Consider the following 20,301-nt stretch of genomic DNA (forward strand, 5'->3'; position numbering starts at 1 on the left):
CATATGCATACAAAAGATAAAACAAAACACATACGAATAGAATTTTTACCAGTCAAACCCATTTTGAGGTAAACCACCGTAAACTATCTCTCCAACTCCTCGTATGATTTAAACAAAAATGAATGAAATCAGTTGAATACATACTAAAGCAAAACATTTTAAATATACTATTTTTGAGACGTTAAGCTAACTAAGTAGACGCTAACACAATACATAAACGGATTCCTGTTAACCAGAATTTTTATATATTTTCCGCAGAGAGAAACTCAAAATTTTGCTAAGTCCAAAATTCTAGGGTGGGTAATTTATACGAGTATAATATAATAATCAAGAAAGCAAACCGTATCAGAAAGCAATCCATCATAATTTAATGAGACTTTACCACATTCCGTATTTTTAGATTCGAAAAGAAATTAGTATATTTTAAAAGCAGGCGGATAATTTGAAAAATTATACAAGCATATAAATGATATTAAAGAATATTAAAAATTTAATTTCAGATGAAGCAAAAATGAACATTAAGTAACAACCGTATACGTCTTAGGTTATACTTAGAGAGTAGAATTAAAAGATATATTGTAAAGAGAAGTATACAGTGTGAGAAAAACACCGAAGTCTCAATTTAAAAGGTAAGGTTAGAACATCATCTGGTTCTGTACTTCACTCTTCCTTATATTAAGAAATGGAAACTCAGAAGATGAAACTAGCAGGTTATAGATCACACTTTCCTATATGTAAGAACGTACGTGACTATTCGTGCGTGAATATAATCGCCTCAAGCAGTGTGAAAATATTCTGGCGTCGGGTAATATAACGAAACGTAAGTACGGTAGAGAAGCAGGCAGGATTAAATGATAAATTTTCAGTCCAAAAATAAGCGTCTAAGGCGGAAGAGTATTAATTTGTTACTGTTACTTCATCTTGTCATACTGACTTGTCCTAATTAATTCAGTACGTTAATGGTTATCCGGTGGTCGGTGGCTGGCCGGTGGCCCTATGTATTTTACTTTAAAATCTTTACCATGAACTGTACCGAAGTCAAGACTCATTTAGTTCTCCCATTAAATATATTTACTGCTTATGTAAAAAGATACCTCAATTAATCAGTTCGGCTGAACACAACATGACATACCAGCGTACTATTTTTAAATACTAATAAAATTTATCCAGAATTTCTACATATTAATGTATTTTTCATTGAAGCAAATCCAAATTTATGTAATTAATCGTTTTTATAACATCAAATAAAATGATTTTTATACAATCAATAAAGAATTTAAATAATTCGTTCAGAAAGTATCTCTACACCAATGGATAAATAAATCGTGCATGCGTAATCCGTTAATGAATGATAACTTAACGTTAGTAATTTTTTAAATCGGTATCTTAATAGAAATTATTCGTAATTCATGGCCCATAATTTATTTGTAAATGATTGATTTATTAATAAAAGACTTACGATAAATAAAATATACGGGATTTCTTTAAAATACTTCTAACCCGTTTTGGGGTTTATGATAAGTACTGATTTTTCATATTATTCCTGTAACAAATGTTGGTGCTCACCCGTCGTCCCGTTTTAACTCTATTTAGATATCTAAATTTGGAGAGAAAAAAGCTTAGTTATACGTTCACGTACAAATATTAGTGCATGAAATCTGATCTGATTATCTTTGTAAACCTCGGGTCCGCAGAGGAGTGAAGATAACGCCAAAGCCTCCACAATGTGTCAGCCGATAAGTATTTGGATTCATAGGATCAGTGTGCTTCTTATTCCTTGGGATAAATAAGAAGGCTGCAATTATGAACCCGGAACGATATTTATTTCAATTTAAATTGGTTAAATTTTTATTCGATATCACTAACTTACGCCAATGACCTGATAACGGGTGGTACACGGCCGAGTCACCCCCTTGTGGTTTCTCTTATCGCGAGTAGATTGGTGCATGACCAGTGTTATGAGAGGATTGGTTGTTTCCTAAAGCTATCGTTGTACCCGGCTCTGTATAAAATCCGCCGCTAATAAAAATCCATCGCTATGGATTCCTCGGACAGGAATGTTGTAAGCGCGCTGAAATACGATTTTCAGCAGGAATACCGGTACTGTAAGTACAACGGTGGAACTTACAGTGCTGAGACCTACTGATAATTAGTAAGGAGATAGCCTGCGGTTCATAGATTAGGTTTGTACGACTTGAAATCTTGTTTGCGTACAAGAATAGACAGAGGTGATTGTAAGAAGGGCTTAACGTCGGTACGGTAACTAAATATAATTTTTTAGAAATTTTAATATTCAAACATCATTCATCTCTAAAGAACATGGTTTTTTTGGTAACGTAACGAAAAATTAAGCTTAATATTAGTTTTACTCGTAGGAAATTTTAGTGACAGAATATTAATATAAAAGATAAATTTATTAGTATTAATAAAAATGAATATAAAATTACCTGTAACGTGTCCTCCAGTAGTAGGTAATGGGATATTATTAAGTTCTACAGAACGATATTGCTGTTGAGTTTTTGTTTTTGACTCACGAACACTTGATTGAGTTCTTGAATGAGTTTGTTTTTCAGTAGTAAAACCTTCTGATTCAACCTGAAACAAAATTAATAAAAAAAATTAATTATATAAAAATAATCCTAATTATTTTTTCAAGAACGGTTGTAGTAATCAACAAGATAAAGAAGCATGGTGCGTTGGTTTGTTTGCTGTATGTGCTCACAATTTTTATTTTAAATGAAGCGCTTCTTGCCATCTGTTACACATATGGCAACAAGAGTTAGTTCAAAACTGGCCGATAACACTAATAGCTCTAAACAAAGTGATGTTGTTTATATATACTGAAAAAAATAATTTATTTTCACAAGGAAAAACATTACGTACGGTAAAAATAATAATATGTTTATTAAAGGAAATAACTTAAAAATCAGTTCCAGAAGAAAACAATACATAATAAATAAATTTAAAACTAATATATTTCTTTCTTAAAATATGTGTAATAAAACATAAACCATGTAACATTTTCGCGGCGGGCCGTAGGCCCACCTTTTTTCTAGTTAAATTATAAAATTAAAAGATCTATAATATTACTATGAATTTTAAAAAAAGATAAGAGTTTCATAATATCTTTTTCCAATTTCAATCTGATTATTTCATAAAATGATTAAAAAAAGAAGACAATCAACAGCCTTCATATAAAAATCATTGAGTTCTACAAGCAAATCTTACAAATAAAACGGCAAGATACATCTGCATTAAAAAGATACCTTCAAAATAAAAGATTTGAGATCGAATGCTTATACTAGTATGGATTTCCTTTGTTTCCTGCTCTATAGCAAAGACAGCGGTTTCTATTTTGAAAAAGATAACCAGCCAATGATAATTAATCTTTATCCTACTTCTTTCCTAATTTTTATGTCCAAAATTAATTTAAACAACTAAACACTACTTCAGTAGTTTTTTCTGGGGGTTGATTATGAATCAGTCATGACATTTTGACAATGTATATATATATATATATATATATATATATACAGTTTTATATATTCGACATATAATTATATGTATATATATATATATATATATATATATATATATATAGTAAAAATTAATTCGACAACGTATCATTACAAAAAAAAAGTAATTATATTTATTAACATGATTATACATAACTTAAATTATTTAATCTAAAATAAAATTTAAAAAAAATACTGAAAGATATTCAAAAGAGAACCTTTATGCTACATTTATTACACCAATACGAAAAAATACATATAGCCTACATATTAAAAATAAAAAAAGCAGAAGGTAGTATGATTTTTTAGTTTTGTAAAAGATGTTTCAGGTAGACTTATTTATGTTACTACTTTAGTCTCTTGACAAGCAGGTAAGCGAAAATAGAACATTTTCTACGAAAAAACATTTATAATAAACACAGATTCAAAAATTATAGACAACTACTAGTTTACTATTTGAATATATATCTTTTTAAATTGAATTTAAAAAAATATTTTTTCTTCGTATAAAATATATATATTTTCACACCTTCTTTTTCCTCAAAATTATAAATTCCAATCATAATTTTTATAAAGATTTTTTAATAAATTTTACTTTTCGTATGTTTTTTATTTTTTAATGAGGGATTATTAATCTTTCATGTAATTAATATATGAGAAAAAAGAAAAAACAGCATTAAAATATGACTGATGAAAAAGGTAATTTTTAAAATTTAATAATCTATTATTAAAGTATAAATGAGGAAAATTTCAAAAAGGAAAGCAGAAAAAAAAGCTTTAATCTACTCTTATTGTTTATTACCACCATTATTGATGAATGAAACGATTAGAAGGAGAAGCAAAATAAAAATCCAAAGAAAGAAATTGAAAATGTAAGAAATTCAAATTACATAACTTTTTTTAGTTCAAACTAACAATGATGTAGAAAAAAACACGAACCTAATAGATTCTGAAAACTCTTCTTCAGTTACGAAACAATAATCGATATTTCAACCATAAGATGAAATAAAACGATGAATTCGTTTCAACGGTTGCAACTTAAATGATCGTCTATAGAAAAATCTATTTAGTGTAGCAGTTTCCTAAACTACCATTTTGTTACGTCATGAAAGCAGTTCAAACAATTTAGCTTCCTTGCAACTTCAAGTTTAATTCAAACGGTTGCGTTTTATGAAGTTTTAACTTGATATTATTATTTATTATACCTCATATTTTTATTATTTATTTTTGTTATAATTTGTTTACGTTTCTTCTTCAGCGAAACAAAAATAAAAAATAAAAAATAATTTTTTTAAACCTCAAGCAGGTTTAATTCCATCACTTTTGCAAGTATAGTTTCTTTTATTTATACGCTATAGATAAACATTAATTAAAAAAAAAAAATGGCATAAAATCTACAATAGCCTGGTTATATATTTTATATAATGGAAAAGTAATTATACTAGAAAAATTTACCTATGATTTCTTTTTTGGATGGTGGTAATTTATGATGAGCTTCTATTGTAAAATTATCATTATATGTTTAAATTAATCAAATAAAATGTTTTAAAAATTATTAAAAACACGGTATTGTTTTATTTTTCTCTACTACTCCACTTCCAAAATCACCTTACAAGAACTTTTTTGATTTTTCTTCATTAACTATGTTAAATGGAAGAAACTAAAAAAATTTCACTAAAAAATGTACAGCCAATAAAAAGTTATCTAAGATTTATTTTTTGGGGTGGAGGGTGAATTATTATGAAATTTTATTGTAATATTATTACTAAAAGTTTATTATTTAAACAGTTTTAAAAATCGATATTTTTAAACTTTAATCGGTTCTCTTACTCTCAGTATTGCCCCAAAGTATTTTTTTTATTTTTTGTTTGCTTGCACTACTACAATGCCTAGGAAGACGTTAAAAAAATATCGGTTAAAAGATATGCAATAAATAAAAATATAGCTTTTTACAATTTTTGAGGAAGGGGGAATTTTGGAACAATTTTTTTTTTTTAAATGGCAAGATAAGCATGCATGCATGTACTGAGCTCAATACAGACTGTGGTTAAATTAGCAAAAGTTTGAGAAAATTACCTCCAAAAAAATCCCTTCCCACACCCAGGAGATATTGACCCCTAACATTTTACCATCAAATTGCTCCAACCAGTCGAGTCTGTGTACAAAATTTCATCAAGATTGGTTTATCCAGTCAAAAGTTATTAAGCTTCAAACAAGCCCACACACGTACGTATGAACATTATCCCCTAGTTTTGTTATTTGGGGTGTTCCTGGGTCATAAACCGTCTAGAAAAAAAAAATCAATCTTTTTGACCGATTACCATATTTTCCTCTTGAGCTAAATTGCCAGGAAAGTAAGAGTTTTAGGGAAAAAGAATTAAAGCAAACATCGTTATATTAACAAGTTATATGCAAGACATAGGTATTCTACAGGTAAAAAAATAAGAACCACTACCCGATTAAAAATCGGATATTTCCACTTGTTATAGTGTACAACAGAAAGTATTGGTCACAAACATAAAATTACCTTTTCCGATAAGGAGTATGAGCTACCCTAAATGCAAAAAAAAAAAAAACATTTGATTAGAAAATTCTGATTTTCTATGTTGACCTTTATTTAGTTTTATACCGTATTTCAAGAAAAGTTCAATGTAAAATCTTGAAATTGAAATAGTAGCTTTATTATTAAGAGTTCTTTGAAATTTTTGAAAAAACAGTTGAGTAAGCGGGGAAATACTACGAATCTGTAAATTGTAGGGGGGATTATACTTAATAAAATATTTTCTTGTATTACTCCATTCAAAATTTGAATGTTTTATAAAAAAAAGAAAGGTCTCTAATCCTAAGAATTCAAGTTAAATTTTGATTACTTTAACTCATCGATATAAAATTATTTTTATCTAAACGTATCAATACCAGGGAAGGAAAAATTTTCAACCGTTTTCGGAGTAGTTGAAATACAACCTCCTTTAAAGTATTTTTTTATCGTTATACAACTTAGCTGTATAATATATTGTTTTAAATAAATAACACATTATCAGGGCATAAAATATTTCAATATTTATTACTACAGTAGTAATTTTAACTATTAATATATACTCGAACTAATCATTTAATATTATAAGTATACTTAGGTATATAACATACAAGTATATATATTTACATTTCAAGTAATCCATAATGTTTTCATTACCGGTACTAATCTTTATATTTTTTTTTTATAACTTATTTTAAACTATTTTTCTTTAAATAATTGAAATTGTACATTGAAAAAACTAACAACAAAGATGCTGAACCTTCGCGATCTTTATCTCTACAAATGTTTAAGATTTGGAGTAACTCTTGAAAAATACTTTATCTCAAAAAACATTTTCAGAATAATCTCAATAATATTTTAGGAGTAAAATTCTACTAAAATCAATCCTCTTCGACATTAAGTACCTCGTCTAATCTTAACTCTCTAACCCAATCGGGTTCAAGATCCAATAATAAATTTGCCTAATGTACAGAAATAATTTCAGTTATTTTTCGTTAAAACTGATAACATCGGCTTTCACTAACTTATTATAACTGATATCGAATTTATTAAGCAGCGTAGAACTGACCGTCAGATATCCATTCATAAAAATTTTCTATTTTTTTTTTCATTTATGGTATCAGGACCTAAAACTTGTCAAAAAATTAAAACAACGGGAGGGGTGAAATTTTGATCGGACGTTATACTGTACCTACTATAATAATGAAGGATGTAAAATAATTTTCAAATATATTACTGAAGAGATAAGAGGAATTAGATGCTAATCTCCACGAAAAATTTAATCATTAAAATAATTTAAGTTTCTTGCTGAATTTTAACAATTTCTGCAAGTGTTGAACAACAATCTCATTTTAGAATTTCGTAAGTGTTTGATCACTTCTGATTATTTTTACTTTTGTAAAAAAACTATGAATTAGTCGAAATAAGGAAATCATTTTAAAAATGTTAAAAAAATAATAATTAACACTGAAAGAGTAAGAAAAAATGCGTTTCAACTTAAAAGTTCGGTGTATGTAGACTGTATGTATGCTATTGCATACAAGCAATACATTGAATATATACGCGAATGTATGTATGTATGTATATATATATATATATATATATATATACGCGCGTGCACTTTTAGACACGTATCATTAATTATTATTACAGTCTTATGGTAAATATTGAATAGAAAATATACATCAATTAATTTAATTTACTTTACGACCCGTAACACATTAAAATTAATGAATGTGAACTGTAATAAAAAGAGAAAGCACATACTAAAAAACAATCTAATCATTGGTGAAACTTAAATAAAAATAAAAAAAGCATACGTGTGACACAAAAATTTTAAAAGAAACGTAGCCAAAAAACTATGATAGAAACATGACATCTGTCTGGCCAAACCTCATTCAACTAATGAGCGAAAATCCTTATGCACTTAAAATCTCAAAATAACTTAGAAAATTATGTTTTTTTATTTATTCGTTCCGCGGTAGTTATTTATTTAATATTTTCCTTATCTAATAATTTTTCAACAAAAAAAAGACTTAATACTGTTTTAATGTTCTTACAAATAATTTACTTAAAAATTTGACACGTTATTTATGCGAAAATACACGTGTCTTTGGCATTTGAATGTAAATTTTAACCTCTAAAATATAACATATTTATAAGTTTTATTTTATCTCTTTTTTTCAATAACGGATTCTATTACCTTTATACCATAATAAATAATCAAAAAGGAGTTCATTCTTTGAAAACAAAGTTAAATCCTATACATATGCTTATGAAATTACCAATTCAAAATTTTAACTCAAAGGATATACCAAGCTTTATATTTAATTTTAAAAACCCATTATCTATCTGTACAGCAACGTAAACGATCAGTACATCTGATGTTTATCTCTTGTTTTTATGGTTTACATACATAGGTTGAATTTAACTCTGCTAAACATTTATTTATAAAGGTTAGCAGAGATTAGCTTTATATTCATAAAGATTAGGTTAGTGTGTGTGCGCGCGCGCGCGCGCGTTATAATAAGTCTGGTTATTATATCGTAAGCTGTAATCGTAAAAAACTGTAGTAAATTTAATATTAAGTACTTTGCCTTACTTGAAAAGCTTATTTTATCGAAAGTCAATATTGAAAACGGGAAGAGGCCTTTTTGGGTTAATTTTAATTAAACTTTTATCAAATATTTTTTCCCCATAATCATTAATTTTAAAAAATTACTTCTCTCTCTTTTACTTTAGATTTTGGTATTTACGGTTTCTCCTTCTGCAGTAGCACTCGTATGTCTAGCACTAAACTAGTAATGGGATTACAATAATCTCCTGTTACGCTATTAATGATTTGACGAATAGAAACAGTTACATTATATTCCTGGAATTCAGGATGTTACCCGTGAGATAAAATTTTGTATTCAAAGTATTTCCACGGTTATTCTGAGCAAATAGTAAATAAATCTGTATTATGTAACAAATCTGTTAAATATGTAACAAATCTTATTCATATATGGAGAGAAATCTTATTACAAATGAGTAAAAGGATAACAGACATTATTTACTTCTTACTAAAATGTTTTACTTCATTTTCCAAATTTTAAAAAGCGTGCTACTTTCTTGTATCACGCAAATATTTTTGTAATTATTTATTATAAATAAAAAACTTCATCAGAGAATAAATAAAAATTACAGTGACTGTAATTCAACATTTGGATAACAGTGTCATTAAGAGAAACAATTGAGATGCCCGTATATCCTTCCTGTATAATATTTACGTTCAAAGTTTCAAAATTTAATGTAATAATAGTTTTCTTGGAAAGTTGCTGATAAACAGAAAACTACTGACTCAAAAAATGTTCAAGATCTTTTATGATTTAACATTTTTACCCGTATCATAAGGATCTTAATTAAAGTTGAAAAATAGTCAAAAAGGATTTTTTTCTTTACGTTTCCTTCAACTATTTAAAGAATTTAAGTAATGAAATGAATCTTTTAAATTAACAGGAAAATGAGTGGTTGGTAAAATGAAATAGATCTCGATTTTTACCATTATTATGAAAAGAATTACTAATAATCAAAATCATCGTCAGATACACAACTCGACAAGTACATCAAGAAAAAATACGCGCACGCAACATATGTTTATCGTCAATGATAGAAACATAACGGATGATTGCTAAAAAAGATGTCACATGTCAACAAAAACCATCAATCAAACTATGGCGAAATGCCAAACAATCGCTACCAGTAAATTTTTACAAGAGCAACAAGTCAGAAATAAATTATAAAAAATTAAAAAACACTTGCACACTAACTTGAAAACACATACAGATAAAAATAAATATATTTGTGTGAAAGTGTATAAGAGAGAGAAAGAGGAAAGGAGAGAAGAAAAAACTGTAGTTATGGTATACGACACCTATAAAATCAGTAACCTGAACGAGGCCCTGAATTTATTGCCTATTTATAAACCCTAAAAATACTGTTTTAGAAAATTATGCAGAAATAGGTTCTGACAGCAAATACTGTAGTTCAGTCCAGCTAAAATTCTTCTCTGAAAATAAGTAAAAATTATTTAATTAAATAATAATAAAAAATATATAGGAAAAAAGTTTTACAAGATTTCAACCAAGTTGAAAGTAATTTTTCCAGCCCACTCCACCACTCATTGTTTTTTTTTGCCAGGCGAAATTTTCGTAATTATATATATAAATTTCTACAGAGTATTCAAAAAGTGACGCAACTTTACGGATGAATTTTTCCTTCTTTTGTTGCTGTTTTAATTGAGGAAAAAGTAGATTACACAATGCAGAGAGAATATTCATTGTCTCCCAGTGCATTACATATGTCAGTTATGCCCAGACCCAAAATGCCTTCACAGAAACGTACCGTGTGGATAAATCAAACAAGACCGCTACCAAGCGGCTGTACGACAATTTCCAAGAGAACGGGAATATGGCAGATTCAATCAAAAGCGGTCGATCGAAAGTGCTAACACCAGAAAAGTTGATCGACGTGCAAGCTGTATATTCTATTTGTCCTAAGAAGTCTGTGTGACGCCTATCTAGCCAGTCTGGTGTCTCCATCGGTAGTGCTCATACAATATCGCGCAAGTGTTTAAAGATCCAGCCGTACAGAATTCGTGTTGTTCACGAATTGTTACCTGCAGACACTGGAAAACGTGTAGCTTTTTATCGGTGATTCGCGTCATGTGTAACGTCAGATGGGGAAGAACTCGATGACTGGTTTGGTCTGAAAAAGGCATGGTTCCACCTTGATGGATACGTAGATGCACAGAATTCACGCATTTGGTGTACGAAAATCCACGTCAGCTGCACGAGTCTCCTCTGCACGGACAAAAAGTGGGTATTTGGTGTGTCATTTCATGTAGGCGAATCTTCGTGACTTTCTTTCATGGCACAGTGAACAGTGAGCGCTACATACAGATGGTGCAACAATTTGTAAATACTATATCTGCAGACCGGCTAGAGTACACGTGGTTTCAGCAGGACAATAGTGGGACTCGTACATCCAACAACACTATGACTTTTTTGGATCAGTGTTTCATGGATAAGTGATTTCAAAGGGATGGTGGCCCCCTAGGTCTCCTAATTAATCCCCTTTTGACTTTTTCTTGTGAGGATACCTTAAGGATGCTGTTTACAAAACTTATCCATACACCATTTCCGAATTGCAGAGCGAAATTGAAAGATGTGTCGCTGCAATTCCTCAAAAAACGTTACAACGTGTGTTTAAAAGCACGCAAAGTCGTATTTAATTATGTGAATCGCATAATAGAGGCCAATTTCAACAACTATTGTAACTTACTCATTTTTTATAAGGTTGCGTAACCTTTCAAACACCTGTATTAACTGGAAAAGAACCTTGGGTTAAAAATAACAAATAAAAATTGTATACTATATTTTTCGTTTTTAATTACCCTAATTCCTTTTTTTTCAAAAAGTTTTGGCAACTTTACCTTTCGAGTTTGATGTACACTATTGACATTTATGTGATTCTTAAAAGACTTGTAATTATTGATGATTCATAAAAAAGGTCCTATGATTTTGGTTTAAAACACCGGGAAAAGTATGCGAAAAATACCTAGAAAAGGTACCAAAGTATTTAAAAACCGTTTCCTTTATAACTTCAGATATTGAAAAACGTATGTATATAATTCAGTGTTTTTTTGTTTTTTTTTTTACTTCTTTAATTAACAGAATAATATAAAATAACCAACTAGAATTTAACCTAAAAATGGACTGAGACGTTTTACACGTTATTCTGGCCGTTTTTGGATTTGGGTATGCGTTAAGATTCTAATTCTATGAAAGTAGCAGAATCAGAATGCACCTTACAGCTTCAACCACGCAATACTCCTATATATTCACTTAACGATATAAAAATACTACAGAACTGAGCACTCAACGCTCTTTTTCTTACCTTAAATATCTAAAATCTAATATTTTTTTGAATGATTATGGAAGTGACTTTTCCTAAAATATTCTCAAAACCTATATGCAGTTCAGTAAGTCTCATTGCTAAAACCACCAATTATATGTTTTAAAAATACTCCAAGTAATTAGAAACTGTTTTGTTTTTTTTTTTGTTTTAATCGTATTTCGTCATGCTACGAATGACATTATGTTTTTTCTTAACACAGACTGGCTGTTCTTTACAGGCTTCTATCTAAAAAATCAGTTAAACTTCCCAAATATTTTTCTAGATTGTTCAAGGAAGTTTTAAGACGATGACTATCTAACTGGATGAAGTATGGTTCAGATTACGCTAAAAGTCCAAAGATAGCTGTACTTTCTCTTGGGATGTGAAACGCTTCAAAATTAAAGAAATAAGAGTTTTAGGTGTACTTTCATTTACATCTTTTTAATGATAAGAAGAAACAGAAAGTTGAGTTAACAAGAAGCCTTTTAGACTGAGGTCCATCCACTTAAATCTCTTCTTTTTACATACGAATCCAAACATATAAAAAATTATTAAAACTTATTAAGTAATGTTACGAAATACAATCAAATCAAACAAATCAAATGTAAAGATCTAGAATATAAAATCTATTTTATCATGATTCTTTCATGTACACAAAAGCAGTACGACAGAAAAAAAAAAGATATTAACGGTAAAGAATTGAAATTTTAGAAAATTATGATCGAAAAGGAACAAAATTAGAAATTAAAATTTGAGAAAAATAATTGATTTTGTAAAGTTGAATTAAGGAATTCCTAAATATAAGCTTTAAATTTTTCGGGATCTTACAAACGAATAACAAGGAATAAACTATTAAAATATGTTAACAGTGGAAGTTAAAGTAAATAAATAAAAAGCTGGCGTAAAAAATAAAGGTGAAAGATGTAAGTAGAAGTTCGAAGGTGATAGGGAAAAATTACAGAAAGAGATAATAAAGTGGAAATCAGTGATTTGCCAGGAAACTGGCTCAAAAATTTACAAGAAGAAGAAATCATAGGACAGATACTTATATGAAAAAAAGTTATTAAATAAATATAAATTTTATTTTGTAAAAAGTGTAAACGCTTTAAAAAACAAAAGCGAGTCAATGAAGTGACGAAACATGACGATGACTGTACCATATAGTATATAGGATGAAATGTATAGTGTAAAGAAGCTGTTGAAATTATTGTTTTTAAAACAGAGTTTATGTTACAAATTAATAGCCATTCTCTTGGCACATGTTATAAGTTTTGGCTTGACTCTTGGGTACTTCAGTTACGCTCATTGACAACGCTACTTAGCTACTTATCCGGTATGTTTCACAGTCGGTTGTAGAATAGCTGCCAAGTTTTAATAGATGTTTCAGTGAGAGGTCGGACATTGATAACATCGGAAGTGCTCAAAACGACAACCATGACAGTATTGTTATCGGCTAGGCGCCAAATTGCAATTCTATACATTCTCTAACTAACCACTTTTTTTACTTCCGTTTATTCATATTAACACTTCAATCACAGTAGAAAGTTCGTTTTAAAATTGAAATTAGCAATCGAATTACATAAATACAAAATAAAAAAAATAAAAACTGATTATATGAATATAATTAAAATTATAATGTAATTAAAGATAGAAAAAAAAAACATATATAAATTAGAAGACGCTTTTTATAATTAATTAATGATTACTATCCTGCTCATATTTAGTATTTATAAATTTCCGTAATAGAGTTATCTATAAAAAAAAAGTAATCTTGATACGCCGAATAACTGGCTGACGATATTTATTTTTTCTCAAAAATTACGCATTTAATCGAGAAATTGTAGTTATTTCCATTACACTGTTAAATATTTTAGAGTATTTTCAAACATTTCAAACACTAATAATAAATCCTTAAAAACGTTTTCAACAACGAATGACTAATTATTATTAATAGTATATTTAAAAGGAGAAAAAAATTTAGACATGAAGATATTCGTAATTTACATTCGTTCACGATTAACATAATTAAAAGAAGAAAATGTTTTGTATTAGGAAATCAAATGACGTACAAACGTACTACACACAATTTTAATGTTGGAATGTTTTTTTTTTATACGTAAAAAAAAGAGAATAAATTAGGAATATAAAGAAAATAGATAATCTGTGTCAGTATTCTATAACTGGAAGATGTTTTAACAACTTAGATAAAACAGACATTATAAGTGGTGGCAAAACGGTAAATATTCTACGTAAAACCTCGACTTTCGACATGTAGACATAATGAAAAACTTGAAATCAAGATAATAAAACTGATATAAGAAGTCTGATCGATAGTAATATTCTATTTTCAGGACCACCTATTGTTACCTGATGATTTACTATAACCCTCCGTCGATTCTCAGCCGAACAGAAACAGCTGAAACAATTATCTAAGACAAGATCTATCAAAAAAATTGTTTACGAATAAAACAAATAGATTTTTTCATGTTAGTTTCCCAGTTGAATTATATTTAAATTGCATGTTACACGTTATTTTAGTTTTGGTCAGATATCTTTGTGTACTAATCTTATCTGGATACTTTATTATTTAATTTTATATCGAACAGTAAAAACGATATCAAAAGAAATTATTTTATTAACTCATTTCTTATTATAAAACTTGATAACTTTGTATTTATTTATCTATTTATAAAATCGTTGTTTTTTTAAATTTCTATTGAAGTCACACTACTACAGAATGAAACACCTGTAAAGACAGTTACGAGATCTGGTTTGTATTCTACTTTTACACAAAGAAGAAAATTCTATGTACTCTAAAAGATGGACTTACAGTTTTAATCGAAATAACTTTCCCATCTCAAAATTTCATCTCATCTCTTTGCTTATTAAAATAATGACACTACGTACGTACAGTTATATTATTCTTAAAATATAAGTTCGGTAAGAAAAAAGTCCTTTTTTTAATGACAGACTAAAGAACAATTTATGAAGGATGTTTGTCCTATTATAAACAACCACCGGGAAATTTTTTAAGGTTAATAAAATTGAATATACAATCTAGTTTTATACTTAAAACGCTAAATTTTTATATAAATTTTAACCAAATTTTATAACATTGAAACTGACTATTGATAAAACAGTTATGTGTAATTTCCCTAATTACATAATTTTCTTCAAATAAATCACATCTATAACCCAGAAAATAAGTTTTAGTACGGTATAAAACTCGACTTTTTTTCCATTCTGTTGTTTGTAAAATATAATTGCTAAGTTTTAAATTAATAATGTATTTACTTTTTGTATATTTAAACCTCAGTTTTTTAAGAATCAATAATCAATCATTGTTACGTAAGAATAAAACAGACGAAAACCATAAAACGAACAAAACCAAGTTTAATAAAACGTTTCCGGAAACGGTTCGGGAACACTGATTTAGATCAAATTTCACTTCACACTACTCGTAAATATTTATTAGTAATTAATGACTACAGTACTCGATGCCGCTCAAAAATTATTTTAAAATCACACACACTTTCCTTTTGATTAAAACTTAATTTTAAAACCGGTCTATCTATTGTTACTTAGTTTTACGGATCGATGATAATACGTCATTAAAAGGAAAAGAGAAGGGTACAAAATTAATTGAATGTTTACTGTGTAATAATATTAAATAAAATTTATTCAAAATCTATCATCCGACTACAAGGTAACCTATAAAAAAAGTTATAATTTTAATTTGATTAAACTTATTCGAATTAATAATATTTTAAATAAATTTTAACAAGAATTCTGCGATTTGACGATTAAGAAATGAAACGTTAAAATAAAACCTATTTTTATGTACGGAACAAATACAATTTCAATTAATTCTATAAACGGTAAGTCTACATGCACACATTGTTTAAGAATTTATTGAAAACGGATGTTACATATTATAAAACAGAATTCTCAGAACTTACTCAGAGGTACTTCCCAGTCTGAGTTAGAAATCTCAAGAGGCAGGCGACATCAGTGTCGGTCTATTTCTGCACGCGGGGGCGCCGATATATGACACAAATAGATACGCATAGTTCCACAAAAGAAAATCCCGGACCGGGTTCCGCAACCGCAGGTCCTTGTTTTAACACCCACAATTATTTTCTATAATATAAATGACATAACCATTAAATTATCCTAATGTTTATAAATGTGAATAACGATGTTTTATCATCTTTTATTTATATATACGATTTGACGGTAAAAAAAACTGTCTACATTTTCTGTATTATTTTTAACACCGCATTATACATATAACGGTCTAGAGTCATTGAATATAATAAAAAAATTTTTTAAGAAAAAAATCAGATTAAACGCGATTTTTAATTTCATTATAATTTCTATTATCATGAAACGAACTGGTTTTTCACTATTGGACAAAACTTTAAATACTCAGTCAAATTTTTCCCAGTATTTCATTGTTTTTTTCAAATTTGAAGTTGATCTTAACGTAACACAATAAATACTGTTTTACATAATTAAAGGAAGCAAAGAAGGAAACAATTCAACAAAACTCTTGTATGATGGGAAACAAAAATATAGTAGTTTCAATATAAATATTGTTACTAATTAAAATCATTATTTTATTAAACGGTCCAGAAGTACGGGTATTTTCCTATATAAACGATATGTAACTAAATCAAAGTCCAGCGTATAAAAATACTATTAAATCTACTTGTCAAAGTTCTTCTGGCAAATTGAACATCCATATAGGCGGGCCACAGTTAATGAATAATAAATGCTGAGATAAAAAATTACGAGTAAGGTATCAACATTAGCAGGATACATAAAAGCATGAAAATAAAAGAAAATTCTGAAAGTGTACGGGGCTTGGAAACTTTTTTTAATGCAGTGTAAAAAACAGAAGGTATGACAAGAGACAGGTGATCAAACTTCGAACTGACTTCTTTGAAAACAAATGGAGTTAATACTTAACTTGACTTCAGGACTCTTTTAAAATTGCCATAAAGACTACTTTTAAAAATTAGTTATAAATTACAAGCTAATAATTACAAATATCTTTAAAGATATCTTAATAAATTGCTTTCAAATTACTTAAAAATTAAAGATTTAATTTGTCTTGTTTGCTTTTCAGGATCAGTAATTATTACACAGTTCCTTTTCGTCAATGAAGTTACCGATTGCGCTGGTAAATACAATAGTAGGATAACACAGCATAACAAAAGTCGGACACTTTTTTCATTGAGTTTATAAAATTACGACTAAAATATCGAAAGCAGCCGTTCACGAACCAGAAGTTTATTATCCACAAAATAATACGTAAATTTGCTAGCATAGATGCAAAAATTAGGAAGACGTTCTTAAAAATATTTGTTTTTTGAACGTAAAATCTAGAATTTTTATTAAAATTTTCATTATAGGAGAATATTGAATATAATTTGAAGAGTAAAAAATGAAGAGATTTGAAAAGTAATTAAACAACACAGAAGTTTGTGGCAGAATCTTGTTAAAAAGGACAAGGTTATTGACCTATATATTAGGGAATTCATGGTTAAAAAAGATTTCATTCTACAAAAATTATAATGTAATATAATGTAACAGATAATTGGAATGACGAATGTAAGAAATTTGTTTAGGCTAAGAGATTGGAACAGAATAAAAAGAACAAGAAATGTACAATACCAGTTAAACTGACTGCTGACATAAAAGCATATATAATATTAAACGGATTTCGTTGGCTAATAAAATTAAAAATAATTTACAAATGCACAAATAAATTAAATCTAATGTAACGATAAAATGTAACAAAACTTTAAATATAAATTATTTTAATCTGTTATATGAAGATTAAACAATATTCAACATTCTGGATTTCATCTTTTAATGTATAAACATCCTGTGACACTAAGTTACGTAGATACGTCCGGATGCGTTTAGTTTACACACACTTAAACATGAATCATATACACACACTCAGTCTATTTCTCAAACAGGCGCGCACACGCGCGCGCACACACACACACATATTATAAACCGAGTTGGCAAATGATTATACCTGAATTTTTCAGGTATAAATAACGGGCTTGGTCGAGCGTATAACTCAAATTGAATGTGAATGATGCCACGTGAGCATTACTAGGAGCATATATGATCCTTTTTCCATCACTAAATATTACTCTTCCGGCCGCAGTCTCAACCTTGAGGATTAGTTTTCTCTCTACTTACACACACACATTTCTGCAAAATCTGGGTTGGTCCCAAATTAATAACAATGTGTAAAAATAGACTGCACATATTTAACAATTTCCATCCTAACCGACTTAATAGATGAATAAATGTTAACAAGATTTTAATTTAATTTAATCAAATAAATTATACCAATTAAATTGGATAAGTTTAAAAAAATTCATTACTTGTCACATTCAAAGGCTCGACGCTTAGTTAATGATAATTTCAATTAATTTAACAAAAACTATGAAAATTAAAACTAACCTACGCTTAATTAAAATTGTATTAAATTATAAATAATTACAATGTTTATTACGGTTAAAAACTGCTTAATGTACCTATTAACTATACAAACGTAATATGAATTCATTAACCTTCTATGTACTGGATGTACATAGAAATTTTGCTTAATAAAAATTGTCGCATCTGAGATGTCAACATTTTTTTTTTTCAGTTCAGTTAGATAGTTATTTCGTCCGTCTCAAAATTGTAGAGTCTTGTACGAGCTTTTCTCAAGCAAGAGATTGTTCTTGAATGACTTTTAATTATCTGGAGTTAAAGGATTTTTTTGCGGCATATATTTGAATTGGTCTGCGAAAAATCGCCCGTTTTCCCGAATAAATTGTTTCAAATGACGTTTTTCTAGAATTGTTTCATGAATGTATTTTTGTCGAATTTTCCCCCTTACGAAAAACAGTTTTATCAAGTATACTTCACAAATATTTTGTAATCTATCAATCTGTATTTTATTGATTACTGAATCCTATTTCAAAGTTTTAAATTTTTGCCGTGGAAATAAACGTTTGATTTTAAAACGTCACGTAAAAATATCTAAACAGTTTAACCAATTCAAATTTTCTCAAAAATTAGATCTCGCGTCACAAATAGATGAAAATCACTTTATTCCCAAAGGGTTCGTTCATTTATTTTTAAAAGAAAAAATAATTCTACATATTGAAACTGTAGTAGATTAAGAATCAAAGGTGTCTGGCAAGATCTATCACTACCATAATCGAAGATGGAAATCACTGTTTAAAAAAGGCCAAGTAAAATCAAAACTTGAACAATTATCAAACCGGGAAGCTGATGAATATCTCATTAACCGTAAATTAAGATTCTACGTTTTGTATTAGTAAGAATTCCGAATGGAGCTTTAGATATACCAGCCTGAAAATCTGTCTCTTACCCGGTGCAGGTAAAAGGCCTATCCGGGGGAGAGTATGTACTTACTGAGTAAATTATAGTTACCAAATCTTTTCTAATAAATGCATACATATTCATATACAGTCGACTCTCAATAACTCTAATGCCAAGGGAAAAAGAAAGTACTTCGAGTTATGATTAATTCAGAATTTTTCGACTTACAGATAACGGCTGAAATGAAGATGGTATATATCTAGGTATCCCCTCCACAACTACTAACAATTGAGAAAACGCAACTGGTATTCTGGAAAAACTATCCATAAATTTTGTCAAAATTAACAATAAATAAATAAAATCGTTATTAACCAATTTGAACATATTACTAATTACATTATATAAAAAAAAAATACGTAAATGGATATAATAAAAATCCTTTCTTGCGAGGAACAATGAAGTACATTGTATATTATGTAAGCAAATTGCATAAACAGCAGGCTCACTGTTCTATAAACAGAAAAGTAAACTAACAGTATACTCGTGCGCATTAGATTATTTATAGTTATTACATATGTATACAGAAGAAACAATCTATAAAAACACCATTTATAAAATTAAAATTGTTTTATTACAAAATAAAATTATTTAAAGCAAAATGAAATCTGCCTAAAATTATTATTGTAATAGAGAAAAGGATGAATACATCCCGATTAGATTTTTTTTTTTTTTTCATTAATTTAAGAGAAAAATTAAATTTACCTGGCTAACAAGGCTTTTTCAAAACAGATGAATATAAAGCATGATAAAAAAGAAGAGTAAATAAATAATATTGTAAGAAAATACTATTATTTATCAATCTGAAAAAGATAAGTTCTAATTTATCAGCACTCGCTATTGCAAGACTAGAAATTTGGATTAATTTTCCCTCGTAATTCTACATTCCGATAA

At 28.4% G+C, this 20,301-nt stretch overlaps 1 protein-coding gene across 6 annotated transcripts in view; it reads right to left on the reverse strand.

Moving 5' to 3' along the window:
* Positions 1 to 20,301, reverse strand: part of cher (filamin A protein cher) — a 570,661-nt gene that overhangs the window by 144,042 nt on the left and 406,318 nt on the right. For all 6 annotated transcript variants that reach the window (XM_075363574.1, XM_075363565.1, XM_075363566.1 and 3 more), the window contains one exon: positions 2,448 to 2,595. In XM_075363574.1, the coding sequence (XP_075219689.1) occupies positions 2,448 to 2,595 (148 nt within the window). The remainder of the gene's footprint in view (positions 1 to 2,447; positions 2,596 to 20,301) is intronic.

The sequence above is a fragment of the Lycorma delicatula genome, chromosome 4 (assembly GCF_047948215.1).
Source record: "Lycorma delicatula isolate Av1 chromosome 4, ASM4794821v1, whole genome shotgun sequence".
In the NCBI taxonomy this organism is placed as follows: domain Eukaryota; kingdom Metazoa; phylum Arthropoda; class Insecta; order Hemiptera; family Fulgoridae; genus Lycorma; species Lycorma delicatula.